The 15,884-nt window shown below is 45.9% G+C and overlaps 1 protein-coding gene across 2 annotated transcripts in view; it reads right to left on the reverse strand.

Annotated features, from left to right (window-relative positions):
• cxxc5a (CXXC finger protein 5a) overlaps positions 1 to 15,511 on the reverse strand; it is a 24,134-nt gene extending 8,623 nt beyond the window's left edge. For both annotated transcript variants that reach the window (XM_063203752.1, XM_063203751.1), the window contains exon 1: positions 14,447 to 15,511. In XM_063203752.1, the coding sequence (XP_063059822.1) occupies positions 14,447 to 15,397 (951 nt within the window). In that variant the 5' untranslated portion in view covers positions 15,398 to 15,511. The remainder of the gene's footprint in view (positions 1 to 14,446) is intronic.
• Positions 15,512 to 15,884: the final 373 nt, after the last annotated feature.

Here is a 15,884-nt window from a genome sequence, read left to right on the forward strand (position 1 = left end):
GTCTTAATGTATGACTAAGCTGATGTGTAATGTCATAGTAGTGTAGCTTACTATGCACCATGATCTCCAAAAATTCAATGCTCCTGGACACTGATGTTAAGGACACAAAATCCTTGTCCAGAAGCACGGATTTTGCCAAAATTCCGTGCTCCTGGACACGGAATTACTTTCCGTGATGGACACACAGAAGTGCTCTCTCTGTACTCCCACAGCTCTATGTTTCCACAGTCTTGCGTTTTCTCAGGATTTTTCTCATTTCAAATATTTTTTCTCAAAAAGAAACATTTTTTACGGACAGGTTAGGGTTAGGGATGTTTTGGTCTGGGCACAGCTAGTTTTCTTTCATTCATTATATGAATGTGATAGCCTAGCAACCAACTGGAAAAGGTATTTCTCAAAAATATGTCTTTAATGACAGGTTAAGGAATGTTTTGCTCAGGGCACAACTTAAATTGCTATAGCATGATTTTGTTAAGGATTAGCATTTGGTATGTATTTTCGAATGATAGAGTTAACACAGTGCTGTGGTAATAGCCTATAGAAAGCACTTCCGGGTGCCCATCACGGAAAACAATTCCGTGTCCAGGAGCACGGAATTTTGGCAAAATCCGTGCTCCTGGACACGGATTTCGTGTCCTTAACATCCGTGTCCAGGAGTACGGAATTTTTGGAGATCAGGCTGTACTATGATAGCAAAGTCATTCCAATTACTATCACTGGGGTAATGGAGCCCTTTCTGAGGATACCCTCATTAGATAACATGACTCACTGTTTGCACAACAATTGAAATAAAAATAAAAATAATAAAAACATAATAAAAATGACCTGACAGACGTGTGCACACAGACATATACAGACATTTACACATTTTAATTCACAATAAAAATGAATAAACAATAAACCTGGATGAATAAACAAATGACCTGGATGAATGAGGATGTTTACAGACACAATGAAACTGACACACTATTCATCTAGTGTAGTGCCTCTACACGGGGAGCCTACAGTCTCCAAGGGGGAGTTAGGGAGCCCTCCGGGGGCACTGGTTTGCAAATGGGTGGGTATTAGTCTATGCTATATTTTAATACCAGGGAGGGGGTGCTTATAATGAGGTAAAGAAGGCACTGGGAGTCTTCTGAGATGGTCAAGGGGGTGTTTGTTAAAAAAAACAGGCTGAGAACCACTGATCTAGCACATTATATACGGTTAGCAGTAACAGTAATAACAATGATAATGGTAACATTTAGTAACATTTTGCACAGATTCCTCCACATCCTCCCCCAGAGGATGCTGATGGATCAGTAATAGCCTGACACACTGACGGCTGCGTCTGTCTGCTTGCATATTGTCCCCCTCTCCGTCCCGCACCCTCGCTTCCGTGGCTGCTCTATTTAGAGATACGTCTTTAGGTCGTGGTGTCAGTCTCTGTCTGCTCTCTCGGTGGGGGGTGGGGTGTGTGTGTGTGTGTGTGTGTGTGTGTGTGGTTGTGTGTGTGTGTGTGTGTGTGTGTGTGTGTGTGTGTGTGTGTGTGTGTGTGTGTGTGTGTGTGTGTGTGTGTGTGTGTGTGTGTGTGTGTGTGTGTGTGTGTACATGTGTGTGTACATGTGTGTGTAAGCGTGCGCATATGTGTGTGTGTGTGTGTGTGTGTGTATGCATGCGTGTGCATGTGTGTGTGTGTGTGTGCGTGTGTGTGTGCGTGTGCCTGTGTGTGTGTGTGTGTATATATGTGTGTGTGTGTGTGGGATTGAATGGCGGGGGTGAAAGGTACTCGGGAGCGGCCCAGGGTGACAACTGGTCTATTTGACTGACTGCCAGCCAAACTATGCGCTTTCTCACACGGACTAAGATATCACGCCCTTCAAGTCCGCAGAATCCAGTGTCTCATCTGTCACAGGCAAAACGCGATACATAACAGGACGCCGCTAGACGTGCACACACACGCATGTGTGCACATGCAAGTGCTTGTGCACAAACACTCTGTCTCCATCGTTCACACACACACAAACATACACATAAGTCTCTCGTTTTCGTTCTCTCTCTCTCTTTTACACACTCTCACACACACAGACACACACAGACACACAGACACACACACACACGCACGCACGCACGCACGCACGCACGCACGCACGCACGCACGCACACACACACACACACACACACACACACACACACACACACACACACACACACACACACACACACACACACACACACACAAGGATCCTGTATAATTGCACTGAATATAAAACTGTGTAGTGCAATGCAGCATCCTGAAGACAAAAAATGCACACATAATCTAATGAGTTTAAGCCCTGTAGAACATTGCAGCCAGTTAAATGTCAAAAAAAGCAAGTCGTCCTGCTGCCTTAAGTTTGAAAGTTAACTCATCTCGAGACTTTCTCAAGTTGAGTTAACTTACAAACTTAAGGCATCAGGGCAAGTTACTTTTTTATGTTTAACTGGCGGCAATGTTTTACAGTGAGCACACACTGAACAGTCCCTTGCCCATTGCTGGCCTGCTGTCGATATGGCCTACCTATCGAGCTACAGTACCGCTCATAGGTCAGAGTTTGGGTTAGGATTTTTTAAATTTAACCTATATTTTACCAGGAAAATAGACCCATTCCGATTAAAAATCTCTTTAACAACAAGGGCGTCCAGGCCAACTGACAGCACAAGTTACGAAAATGATTATGTTGACAGGTAGCTCATTTTGATGAAGCAGCCCATTTCGACAGAACCCCACGCAGGTGCCGGTGTGTGTGTGTGTGTGTGTGTGCAGCAGCATGATACACAAACTTGGGAGGGTGGCAGAGTGGGGACCCTGTCATAAAGTGTCTCCTTCAGACTGCTTAGCGAGCACCTTTTTTCCACCCCTGCACTCCTCTTGTTTCAGTGGAAACGTCACCTCCCCAAAAATAGACCCCCTAACCCAGACAGCAAGCCAGCAAGGTGTGTGTGGTGGCGGCGGCACGGCTACGAAACTATGCCTTTGTTTTTCTTAGCTCTTACAGCCAGCCGCTTCACAAAAATGTGCTCCGATCGCCCTACCCCAGAAACATTCACCACCACCACCGTGTAATCAATGTTTTTCTTCTTTGTCTTTGTCTCTGTGTGAGCTATGTCTGATAAGTGGGGTGTGAGGGGGGCCGGGGGTGGGGTGTAGGCTAGCTGGCCTCGATGGAAGGATTTAGGCCAGCAGCAGCACCACAACGAGACACGCTGATTCTCAATGGTGGAGATACACACTAAGGAGCATGCAGCCCCATCGATTAGGAGTGGACACACACTTAGGCCTATCACAGGCAATCAACACCGACGTGGACACAAACATATGCCGAGGGAAATGGGCAAACAAGATACACACACATACATGCACTGATTGCATACACACACATGCACACACACACACACACACACACACACACACACACACACACACACACACACACACACACACACACACACACACACACACACACGTACACACACACACACACACACAGAGTTAAATTGATGATGTAACACAGGGTAAAAGAAAAATGGATGTACAAATAACTGCCAAATTGATTAAAATATTCCAGTCTTGTGAAACAAATGCCAACACTGCGGCGTACTAAGAGGACAGAGAAAACAAATATAGAGTAGAGTTTAAATACCAAATAGCTTTTATCACTTCGTAGTGATTTATCTCCAAAATCTAAATATAATATTGTGTTAAACTTTCATTGTGTAAAAATGATAGAGTGATATACTTAGAAATAATTAATGTTAGGCTATTTCAAAAAAAATAGTAGTATTGTCTAATAGTTGCATCATGTTGTGTTTATTTGTTTGCGTAAATTCTATCAAGGCATTCATTAATAGTTTTCTGGACAGCCCACACATTTAATCCACTCCACATTAATGTTCTTTTTTAATGCACACATTCAAGTCTGAAACATGGATGCCATACAGAGTGGGTATTTTTCCTGCCCATTTAAAAAAGAAAACGTGCAGCAGAAAGTCTGACTCAACATTATTTCCATTGATTAACGTCAATGTGGAGTCTACATGGACACAGCTCTTTTTTTAAGTAGCAAATCATGATGCAATCATAAATTATGGAATGCATAACCCCCCTAACTACAAATCCCCCAGATATCCCAGCATGTGTTTTTAATCAGAGCACGGACCTTTAACATGTTTTCCGCCGGTTTAATGTATAATGTATACGTGTAATGTCACGGCAAATTACACAACATTCACTTAGCATGCATTTAAATCCGACCTCGCAAACCTTTGATGAGTTGCCAGAGCAAACCAATTACAAATGTAGTCTGTGCTGTGGCGCGCTATGTAAACATTTGCTTTTTTTTTGCAAGCTGTGGATTTTTTTTTCTTATGCTCAATTCTCATGTCAAACTAATGGGCTCAATGAGGTAGAGAATGAGAAGCTGTAAGTGATCATGTTTGATGCCCACAGCAGGGAGGCCGCCAGCGGGGGCGTGGGTTGTGGTGGGTGGTGGGAGGGTGATTTGTCCCGAGCCCAGGGAGAGAGGGGGCCCTGAATTGTGTCCAGGGAAGCCGACAAAGGGGTCGCTTGTCCCGGGCCCAGGAGAGAAGAGAAGGGGTCCAGAATTGGATCCTAATTACATTGTATGCATTTGGGTCTCTGTCGCATGTCTTTGGCCCGGGCCCAACCAATGTTGTCAGCGGCCCTGACTTGTGTCCTCATTACGTTGCATGCATTGAAGGGGGTGGGGGGCTTTCAGATGACTTTGTCCCGGGCCCAGCCAAAACTGCCTTGGGCCTTGAACTTAGTGGACTACAACATCAGATGATGTAATCATTGTGGCCATAACACTGACTGCGCAGCACCCACCTGAGTTGTTGGCAGTCGTGTTGGTGTACTGTAACTGCCAGACGGGCAGTATAGATTTTATTGCATCGCTTAAATTATGATGCCCACACCTCTGGACGGGGGAGTTTTCTGTGTATATAGCGGTGACCCAGAGACCTGCATCTGCCTCTCAGCTGGACAACCTCTCATCTGAGGTCATATATACCCTGGAAATAGGCAACATCTGCTATTTACGCTACAGTATATGAACACACCCCACAGCAATATTATGTACACATGTTGGTCGTACGTATGTAAACGTGTGAATGGTCATTTGTGTGCATGTGCATCTGACTGCTATACAAGTCTACACCAGCGGTTTTCAACCTTTCTTTGAGCCAAGGCACACCTTTTACGAGGACAAAATGCCAAGGCACACCAGCAAGTGTAAATGTTATGCCACAGAAAATAAAACCCTATTGCCTATATTAACAATGCCATTCTCTAATTTTCCACGGCACACCAGAATATCTCTCATGGCACACTAGCGTTACCATGGACAGTGGTGGAAAAACACTGGTCTACACTATGTGTATCTGACTGTGCTCATGTCTTAATCCGTATCTGTATCCATGTATGCATGAAGAGTAAATGTGATCTCTCATTATCAAGGACATAAAAAGCCGAGCCAACAGAGAAATTAAACATGCTATTCTGAGCAGAGTTTCTGTCACTTTCTCGTTTCTCCCTTCCATGTTTGCTTCCCATGGCAATCTGATTCCTGGTTGTAAAATTTCCACTCTGAACAACACCCAGCTGGAGCGAGCATATCTTTTCCCTGCTGTAGTCAACAGCTTCGGGACGCCCCAGTCGTATTGAGGGCGAGCATATTTCCCAGCCTGAGGACGACGCCACATCACGTTCAGGGGGGAACATATCCCTGGCCTCGTCTCCTCGTCTGTCTGTCTACACTATCACACATTCCTTCACTTCGCTTCTCTTCCCTTCCCTTCTCGCTCCCTCCATCCCTCCCTCCCCAGCTCCACCATGCTGTTCAGCAGAGAGTACAGCTACAACCGTGAAGAACTGTGGCGTGGCGGACAAACTATCAGACGACATTCAACAGAAAAACAAAGAGAGTACAGCGAGCTACAACAAGGACTAAAGGTGTGCAGGGAGGCTGATAGGGGGAGGCAAAAGAAGTCAGTTGTCCCGGGCCCAGGGACAGAGGGAGTACTCATTACATTGTATGTACTGGCTGGAGGGCCCTGTCAGATCACTTTGTCCTAGGCCCACCAAAACTGTCAGTGTCAGCTTGCGTTGTGTGCATGCCATCAATCTACATTCTCCACAAAAACTAGAAGTTACATCAAACTACACCTCTGGATTGTGGTGAAGTGACAAATCATCAAAGTACATTCACTACCACACAAGAGAGTACACCAAGATACATCTCTGGACTGTGGTGGGGACAGTGGACACACTATAAAACTACTACATTCAGCAAAAAGCTACACCTCTGAAGCCATATAACCATCCAACACCATTAATAAAAACACATCAACAAATTCTTCCAACACTACAGAATCACTATGTTACATTACATTACATTGCACTTAGCTGACGCTTTCATTTTATTCAAAGCGACTTACAACTATTATTTTTCAGGGTATTGGTTACAGTCCCTGAAGCAATGAGGGATTAGGTGCCTTGCTCAAGGACACTTCAGCCATGGATGGAGATGTAGAGAGGGGTCAGGGGGGATTCGAACCACCAACCCCTAGATTAAAAGACCAACTCTCTAACCACTATGCCACGGCTGCCCCCCACTATGTGACGCACAAAGTCACCTGTACAGTATATACAGTATACTACTAAACCACTTTAATGCTGTAACATTAGCAGGCGGTGAAGAGGATAAATTATTACATAGTAATGCACTATTTAAGCATGTCTTCAAATTACAAAGCAGAGTTTACTTGTCATTTAAATGAGTGCTAATGTTTAAGACATGCATCGTTTACTAAGCATGTAACATTTCTATTTGCCATTACGATTAAGTATATGTGTATGGAAAAGACATCATCATCATCAGTCATCTAAAGTCATCATACTAAGCAGTCTGCCGGGGGAAAATCAACTTGCTCTGGCCTCACAAAACCGCAGCTTTTTCACAGGCAATCATATTACTAAATGGTCTCAAGCTGGCACCAATAGCTATAAAATAGTAAAGAAGTAATAGCACAAGTTACTCAATTACATTTTGTTTTATTAGTTCAAGTATCTTGACTGACCATGCTACTTTTTCTTATTTTCTCGTGGACTCCTAAATTGGTCTTCAGCCTATGGCAGTGGACCATGCTTCTGGCTGGATGATTGTTATAGCACTGTGTGCCGTACTAAATGAGACCTGTCAGCACTATGAAGCCTTTAAACAAATCTAACAATGCTGATGGCAGTTGCGTTGTGGTCTTGTTTTTCAACACAATTCTTGATAGTTGGTAGATGTCTCTGACCAAAGTGTCTGTGTTTGGCAGAATCTTAAACTATTTGCACAGTGTCTTTTCATCCTTTCACATATCCACCTTGTCAGCACAAAGTTGACAAAGTCGGAATGTTGTGCTTCTTACTTCCTCAACAAGTTTTTATCCTTCTCATAAACTGCATATTTTTTTTCAATGGCATCATCACCAAAATCTCCAAACCATGTTGAAACAATTTGGGAAACATTGTACTTAAAAAAATAAAATAAATACTTGGTGTTGCTTTAAAGGGTAAATGAGTGGTAGAAAACCAGCCTAGCCTACACTCAGACACAAACCAAATTTAAGTCAGGCTCTGAAGAAGACAGTAGTCGCAACGCGTCAGCCCGTTTAATTAAAGGCTTTTTAACTTCACCAGCAGTGTGCCTTGGAATCTTTGGCAGACCTTATCAACAGCCACAACTGGAGCTAAGTCTGACCATAATTTTAAGAAACTTAATTTCCTTGAACCAAAGAGCACCTGCTAAAGAGACAAAAGTGAAGCAGCACTCCTCCATGATCAACATTCCCCAGTGAACAGTTGATCTTTTTAGCATATGAGTTTCATGTGGACACAAACCAAATTTAAGTCAGTTGTGCCATTCACCCTGGTGCAAATCGATGAACCACAGAAATGACTATTACATTACGATTTTTTGAAAAACCTCTTGGTTTCTCTTCAAGGGAATGGGTGAGGTGGTGAAAAAATGGGCTCCACTCTTGCCTGAGGAAGATCGAAACGTTGCAGTTTGTTAAATAATAAAGTGTATAATTTTTGGAGCTTTTACCCAGTCTACAGACCACTCTCTAACACGGAAAACGGGCTGCAGCCTAACGCTTCAGCGAGCCATGAGGAGGTGACCTCGGCAAGAAGTTTGGAGGGCCATCAAGACACGCACAGCAAGCAGCACAGCACAACACTGCATAACACAGGGCAGCACAGCGCAGCACAGCACAGCACAGCACAGCACAGCACAGGGCAGCACAGCACAGCACAGCACAGCACAGGGCAGCACAGCACAGCACAGCACAGCACAGCACAGGGCAGCACAGCACAGCACAGCACAGCGCAGCACAGCACAGGGCAGCACAGCACAACACAGCACAGCACAGCACAGCACTGCACAACACAGCACAGCACAGCACAGGTCAACAAAGCACAGCACAGCACAGCACAGCACAGGGCAGCACAGCACAGGGCAGCACAGCACAGGGCAGCGCAGACGTGCCACAGGAGAGAGGGCAAGGGGAGGGCGCCTGTGCCACGCTGACACCTGGTGCTCCAGATGACAGCCCCATGGCCAGATGGACCATGCCACACACACACACACACACACACACACACACACACACACACACACACACACACACACACACACACACACACACACACACACACACACACACACACACACACACACACAGAAACATGCATGCTTACACACACGCATGCTTACACACACAAACACACACACACACACACACACACACACACACACACACACACACACACACACACACACACACACACACACACACACACACACACGCACGCACACACACACACACACAGAAATATGAATGTTTACGCACACACTCATTTAGATGCACCTCCAGACACACATACGCTCACACATGCTCACGTCACCCTCATTTACACACACAAACATGCACACACAAACATGCACACAGACGCAAGCAACATGAGCAGACAACACATTGGTGCAACCACATTTTCAACAACCAAGTGCCAGCATATTCCTCCAACACAACATACGAACATAAGCACATATGTAAACATAAATGCAAACCTCCAACATTTCATGGAATATTTCCATCACTGCATAGTAGCCTACATTTACACATGTTAATAGATATACATACATATACTGTACATATATACTGTATGTGCAGTATATATATATGTATGCAAATATATATACATATGTTAAATACAATTCAATAGTCAGACAGTTAGAAATGTAACATTCCTCCCCAAAATTCTACTATTCTATTTATACTTCTATTCCTACAGTCCAAAATTCTACTGTGTGTTATGTCTCAAACTGCCCAAAATTCTACTGTGTGTAAATGTCTCCTCATACTCATAGTATCCTCATAGTACCCAAACAATCTACTATGTGTGTGTATTTCAACTTATAACGTCCTCATCTCAATCCACAGAGACAGAGAGGCATATGGCTGGGGCCCATGCAGCGCTTTAGGTAAAGACTTCCTGTAGGCACTGGGGAGGCCGGGGAGGAGGGGGAGCTGGGGGGCAGGAGGGGAGGGCAGGAGAGGAGGGTGAGCTGAGGGAAGGGGGCTCTTTAGTACTGCTCAAGGGATGGAGTAGAGGAGAGGAGAGGAGAGGAGAGGAGAGGAGAGGAGAGGAGAGGAGAGGAGAGGAGAGGAGAGGAGAGGAGAGGAGAAGAGAGGAGAAGAGAAGTAGAGGAGAGGAGAGGAGAAATAGAGGAGAGAAGAGAAGAGAAGAGAGGAGAGGAGAGGAGAGAAGTAGAGGAGAGGAGAGGAGAAGAGAAGTAGAGGAGAGGAGAGGAGAGGAGAGGAGAGGAGAGGAGAGGAGAGGAGAGGAGAGAAGAGAACTGGAAAGGAGAGGAGAGGAGACAAGGAGAGGAGAGGAGAGGAGAGGAGAGGAGAAGAGAAGAGAAGAGAGGAGAGGAGAGGAGAAGTAGAGGAGAGGAGAGGAGAAGAGAAGTAGAGGAGAGGAGAGGAGAGGGGAGGAGAAATGGAGGAGAGGAAATAGAGGAGAGGAGAGGAGAGGAGAGGAGAGGAGAGGAGAAGAGAAGAGAAGAGAGGAGGAGAGGAGAGGAGAGGAGAGGAGAGAGTGACGTAATGGTAGTGAGTGGTGTGAGTGAGTGAGTGGAGTGGAGGGAGGGACAGATTAGACAAAAACCCTGCAGTGCCTGTCTGCCCACACACACGTCACACGCACACACAGACATCACACGCACACGCACACACACACACACACACACACACACACACACACACACACACACACACACACACACACACACACACACACACACACACACACACACACACACACACACACACACACACACACACACACACACACACACACACACACACACACACACACCTTGTTACGCACATCCATGAGCACACACACACACACACATTTAGAAAAAACACATGCCTGCCTGTGAACAAACACACACACACACACACACACACACACACCCTAACAAAAATGACACACACACACACACACACCCTAACAAAAACGCATGCCTTCTCCCGCCCGTGCCACCTGTCACGCCCCGTCCTGAAAGCCCCTGAGCTACCCTCTTGACTCGCACAAAAATACAGACAGCTATTTAACACACACACACACACACACACACACACACACACACACACACACACACACACACACACACACACACACACACACACACACACACACACAGAAACACATGCACACATAGACACCCACTTGTAAGCAAACACAAAGACCGACTACGCACACCTATTTACACACCGAAACGAACCCCCGAAAACTCTTGACATTTTGTGACATTAAGGAATGCTACAGGCAAACCTTGAGTCAACTCCGTGGCCATTTCTGCAAAACCACACTCTACACACTACAGTGAGTGAGCACTGCTGAATATGTGACTGATTCATGAAACCGAAACGTCAGCGAGCTGAAACAAAAAACTGTGTGTGTGGACACAGGCCTCTGAGGAAAGGGGACCTCTCTCGGTCCCAAAAATAACATTTTCATCAAGTCGACGCGGGCAGCCAGTCACATTGATACTCCCCGCCAGGTTATCCTGGATCGGTTTTCTGAACTACACTGACCCCGGCCGCAGCGGCTGTCATTCACTCATCAATCAACGGGAGAAGCAGGAGGAGGAAATGGATGTGTTTGAGTACGTAAAGCCTCATAGGTTTTTTCTCTCTCTCCCATTCATTCTCTCTCTCTCTCTCTCTCTCTCTCTCTCTCTCTCTCTCTCTCTCTCTCTCTCTCTCTCTCTCTCTCTCTCTCTCTCTCTCCGACTGGCCCTTCACCGAATCCATCCCCTGTTCTCACCACAGCAGCACTCAAGTCTACAGTTTCAAAAGTTACTGTAAGTTCAAAGGTGCTACTATATGCGGCATGGTGGCCAAATCTGGTACTACAATAACAAAAAAACACTATAAACCATCATGTATGATCCCTACAGAGGCTATAAGCAAAACACGTGAAATGAAAGCATCAGAGGTGGGAATATATTGTGAAAATACAGGTGTGAAAATATATTATTGATCTATCATACTAGTGTGATATACTGCTGTTGGTGAAATCAGTGTTTATTGATCTATCATACTAGTGTGATATACTACTGTTGGGTGAAATCAGTGTTTAAACTTGACATCCTGGTTAATTATCAAAACCTATTATTGCTTGGTGTAAAATGCCGTACATACTGTATAATAGCTTTAACCCTATCCAGACTGGGGGGGGGGCTAAAAGTGCCCGCACCAACTTTGATGTTGTATAATTTGTTAACGACTTAAGCTATGACTACGAAACTTTGTGACTTTTCTTAAAATTTAGTTGGCTACAGTTTAGTACCAAAACATTATGTTTACCATTTTGGTTTTCTGACAGGTATGTCTGACAGAAAATCACTGATCTAAGTCAAATTTTTGTTCCTTTTTCATATTTGTTTGTTATTTCCATTAGCATCAGACAGCTCTGTGAGCATTAAAGTGGTCTGAAGCATATAATCATTAAAATTTAAGTGCATTACCTAAATTTGATGGAAAATACATTATGGCGATATTTTGGGCATTATAATCAGAAGATGTCATAATGACGTCATAATACCAGATAATGACACAAAAATGATGCCATTCATAGATGTCCATATGTAGATCATATCCCCAAAGTTTGGTGGTCATACCGTATTCCGTTCATGAGTTATGAGGGGGGGGGGGTCAAAAGAGCCCCCCCCCAGGCCCAGGAATGCCAAAAAAGCCCAGTCTGAATAGGGTTAAGCCACTCAAAAACTCCAACCCCCTTCAATACTTAAGTAACAATTAAATTTCATCAATCGTTATAAAACATTGACTACCTAGCAGTGTTAATTTTGTCAGCTTTTTTTTATTTAGTCGTAGTCTTAGTCACAATGACGAAAATCAATTTTAGTCTTGGTCATATTTTAGTCATTGCCTTCTCAATTTAGTCTTAGTCTTTGTCTAAATGATGAAAATCAATTTTAGTCTTAGTCAATTTTTAGTCATTTTAGTCATTTTAGTCAACACTGTACATAATAGAACTTCTCCACACACTGCTTCTCTTTTTAACATGTATCATTGACTGTACAGAATAAACCTTCTCCGCACACTGCTTCTCTTTTAAACATATATCACACTGTGCAGAATGAAACTTCTTCACACACTGGTTCTCTTTTTCTCCATTTTATTTAACACCAGTGTTAATTTTGTCAGCTTTTTAAAATTTAGTCTTAGTCTTAGTCACAATGACGAAAATCAATTTTAGTCTTAGTCTTATTTTAGTCATTGCCTTCCCAATTTAGTCTTAGTCTTAGTCTAAATGACGAAAATCAAAAAAGGGCTTTGACGAAATATTTTAGTCATAGTCATGGTTGACGAAATTAACACTGCTACCTAGTGACAATGTCTCTATCTAATGAGACAAATGTGACAGTGACCATGTAGTTGAAACAATTTATTTTTTTGTCAATTTGATAAACTTGGGTGCATGTACAACATGCAGACCTTCTCTGTCAACTGTTGCTCCACCTGTCACCTAGTAACATTATGGCCACCCAGAGTGCCAACCACTAACCTGCCCCCACTCACTCAGTACCCTCCCTCCCAGCACTCAGTCTCAGTGACTGACTACTCTGTTACATGGACTTCGGGATCCAAAATATGATCAAGGTTTCATGTATATTAGCTTAGCAGTTGTGCAGCAAACAGCTCTTTCCAAATGTAGTATCCTGAATCTTTAGTCCTGTTTTCAAAGAATCAAGATGCGTTTAGCATGTAAACACTTTATCCTGAATAATGAGGATTCTGAACTTCTGCCCACACACAGGTGTCTTAGTTAGAACATTGGTAATGAGGTTACATGCTTGCAGAGTGAATGCTATAATGAATAACAAATCATAATACTATTTTTCAGTCAACTAGCATATTAATAACCCAAAGTCGTAACATCTTACCGCAAAGGTGATCAAAACCAGTTTAACTTTGGGATACTTTTCATGTACAAAAAGTCAGAGACTAGTTCTTTCTTTTGCCACTGAATCTTACCTTTACGATAACCCTTACCGTATGCTCAGGATGCTTAAGTGCATGTAAACATAGCTATTGTGTCCTGTTTGCTGGTGCCACTGAATCTTACCTCCTGGATATGCCTTACTATTCAAGATACTTGAAGTTTCAAGTTTAATTTCAGGTTTACTGTCATTGTCATACAAGGCAACGAAATTGGGAGCAAGTCAGCAACACGTCGTTTTTTCAGTAACATGTAGTAGAAGTGCTTCACCCCCCCAATGCCCCCACCCCATGGCCCTCGCAGCTCCAGCATACCTTGCGGATGAGGCTTATCTTCAGGATACTGAAGTACCACTAAGCATAGACAGCGTGTGCTGCTTGCTGGTGGCAATAACTCTTACCTGTTAGCCCTTAACGTACATCATTCCACGAGTGGAATGCTGTAATAGTCACTGGCAAAACTCTACTACCATACTACTACGTACACCACTGTGACAGTACCCAGGGCCTTTGGTGATATCCATTCTGGTAACAGCTAATGTATAACAGGGGCCGTAATCTCACTAGGTTAAGATAGATAAGTAGCCCCTTAATGCACGCCATACCTCCAGTGGCACACTGAAATAGTCATTGAAAAGTTAACTACCATAGTACTACAATACTACGACATAACACCGGGCCATAAGTAATGCACTATGACTTGATCATTGCCATTCTGGTAACAGCAAATTTATAACGCTGTGTCTTAATGGGTTAAGGTGCATTTAAACACAGTCGTAGTCATAGTGTATGCTGCTTGCTGTGTGCTTCCACTGACTCTTACCTCCAGCGCCGCGGAGGGCTTCTTCTTGAGCTCCTCGCACTTGCGGAACTTGCAGATCTGGTGTCCGGTCTTGCGGTTGCGGCAGCTGCTGCACTGCTCGCAGTTAATCCGGCGCCGGCACGGCGGGCACATGCCGCAGCGTTTCCGCTTCTTCTTGGCCGAGCTGATGGCGGAGGCCAGGTCCGCGCCCTGCGCCGCCCCCGCGCCCACCCCCCCCAGCCCAGGGTACTCGGCCGCCAGTCCTGCGGCCATGTGCAGCGCACTGTCCGCCAGGAACACCCCGGCCGGCGTCATGATGAACAGGCCCGGGTTGAACGGGAAGCCGGCACCAGCGCCGCCATAGGCGAAGGCGTCCGCCAGGCTGCCCACCGCGTCCACGGCGGCCGAGGCCACCTCCAGCTCACTCCCGGTCGCGACCGTCGAATCGCTGGCACCGCCAGCCCCCAGGACGCCCAAGCCGAGCCCCACGCCCCCGCCCGGCAGCAGCATGTGCTCCATGCCCGCCCGCTTCAGCAGCGCGGCCGCCTGGGCGAAGTGCAACAGCCCGTTCTGGCCCTCCAGCATCTGCTCCAGGGTCCGGTCCAGTTTGCCCCGGTCCAGCGCGGGCACCATAGTCGGGGGCTGCTGCTGCGACAAGGGCGGGCTGTCCGGGGGCTCCAGGGTCTTGGACGAGGCGTGATGGTGGTGGCTCTTGCTGTGGAGTCCATTGACGTGGTGCGTTGTGTTGCTGTTGCTGTGGTTGTTGTGGTTATTATTGTTGTTGGGGCAGGCAGGGGTGTACTGGGAGAGGGCGCGCGAGTGCTTCAGGCTTTTGCTGAGCGGCGCACTGATGATGCCGCTGCGGTTGCGGCGCTCCTGTTCGCGCTCGCGTTCGGCAGCCACGGGCGAGTCTGGCGGGTGGAGTTCCAGGGCCTCGGCTGTCCGGCTCCTCTCCAGGCCCACAGTCGACATGGTTGATCCCCGGGCTGCGTCGCGCTGTGTGCGTTGGGTCGAGTTGTGTGGGTAGTTTGGGTGTGGTGGGGTTTGGGCTGGGATTTAGGCTGTGGTGGGGGGCAAAGGTGAGGGTGAGGGTGAGGGTGGGCATGAGGGGGGAGGGGAGGGTGGGGAGAGGGGAGGGTGAGGGTGAGGGGGTGGCAAGGGGGGGAAAGGGGCCTTCGTGCCACTACTTCGTGCCACTACTTTGTGCCACTGGGTTTGCCTGCTGGAAGCTCTGGGGAGAGGGTGGGGCTTCCTCTGGACAAACGGCTCCGCCGGCCAATGACAGGCAAGGCAGGCAGGCCCCCCGTAGCCTTGACCTTTCGTCTAAATGTTAGCCCTCGTCCACATCCTTCCACCGGCAGGCCGAAAGCTAGGAGAGACATGGAGAGTGGAAAAAACCATCATCACAGTAGAATCGTAGTGAGTGTTAACTTTACTCTAGACATACTCCTCCTTGTTT

The sequence above is a fragment of the Engraulis encrasicolus genome, chromosome 7, assembly GCF_034702125.1.
Source record: "Engraulis encrasicolus isolate BLACKSEA-1 chromosome 7, IST_EnEncr_1.0, whole genome shotgun sequence".
Taxonomy (NCBI): domain Eukaryota; kingdom Metazoa; phylum Chordata; class Actinopteri; order Clupeiformes; family Engraulidae; genus Engraulis; species Engraulis encrasicolus.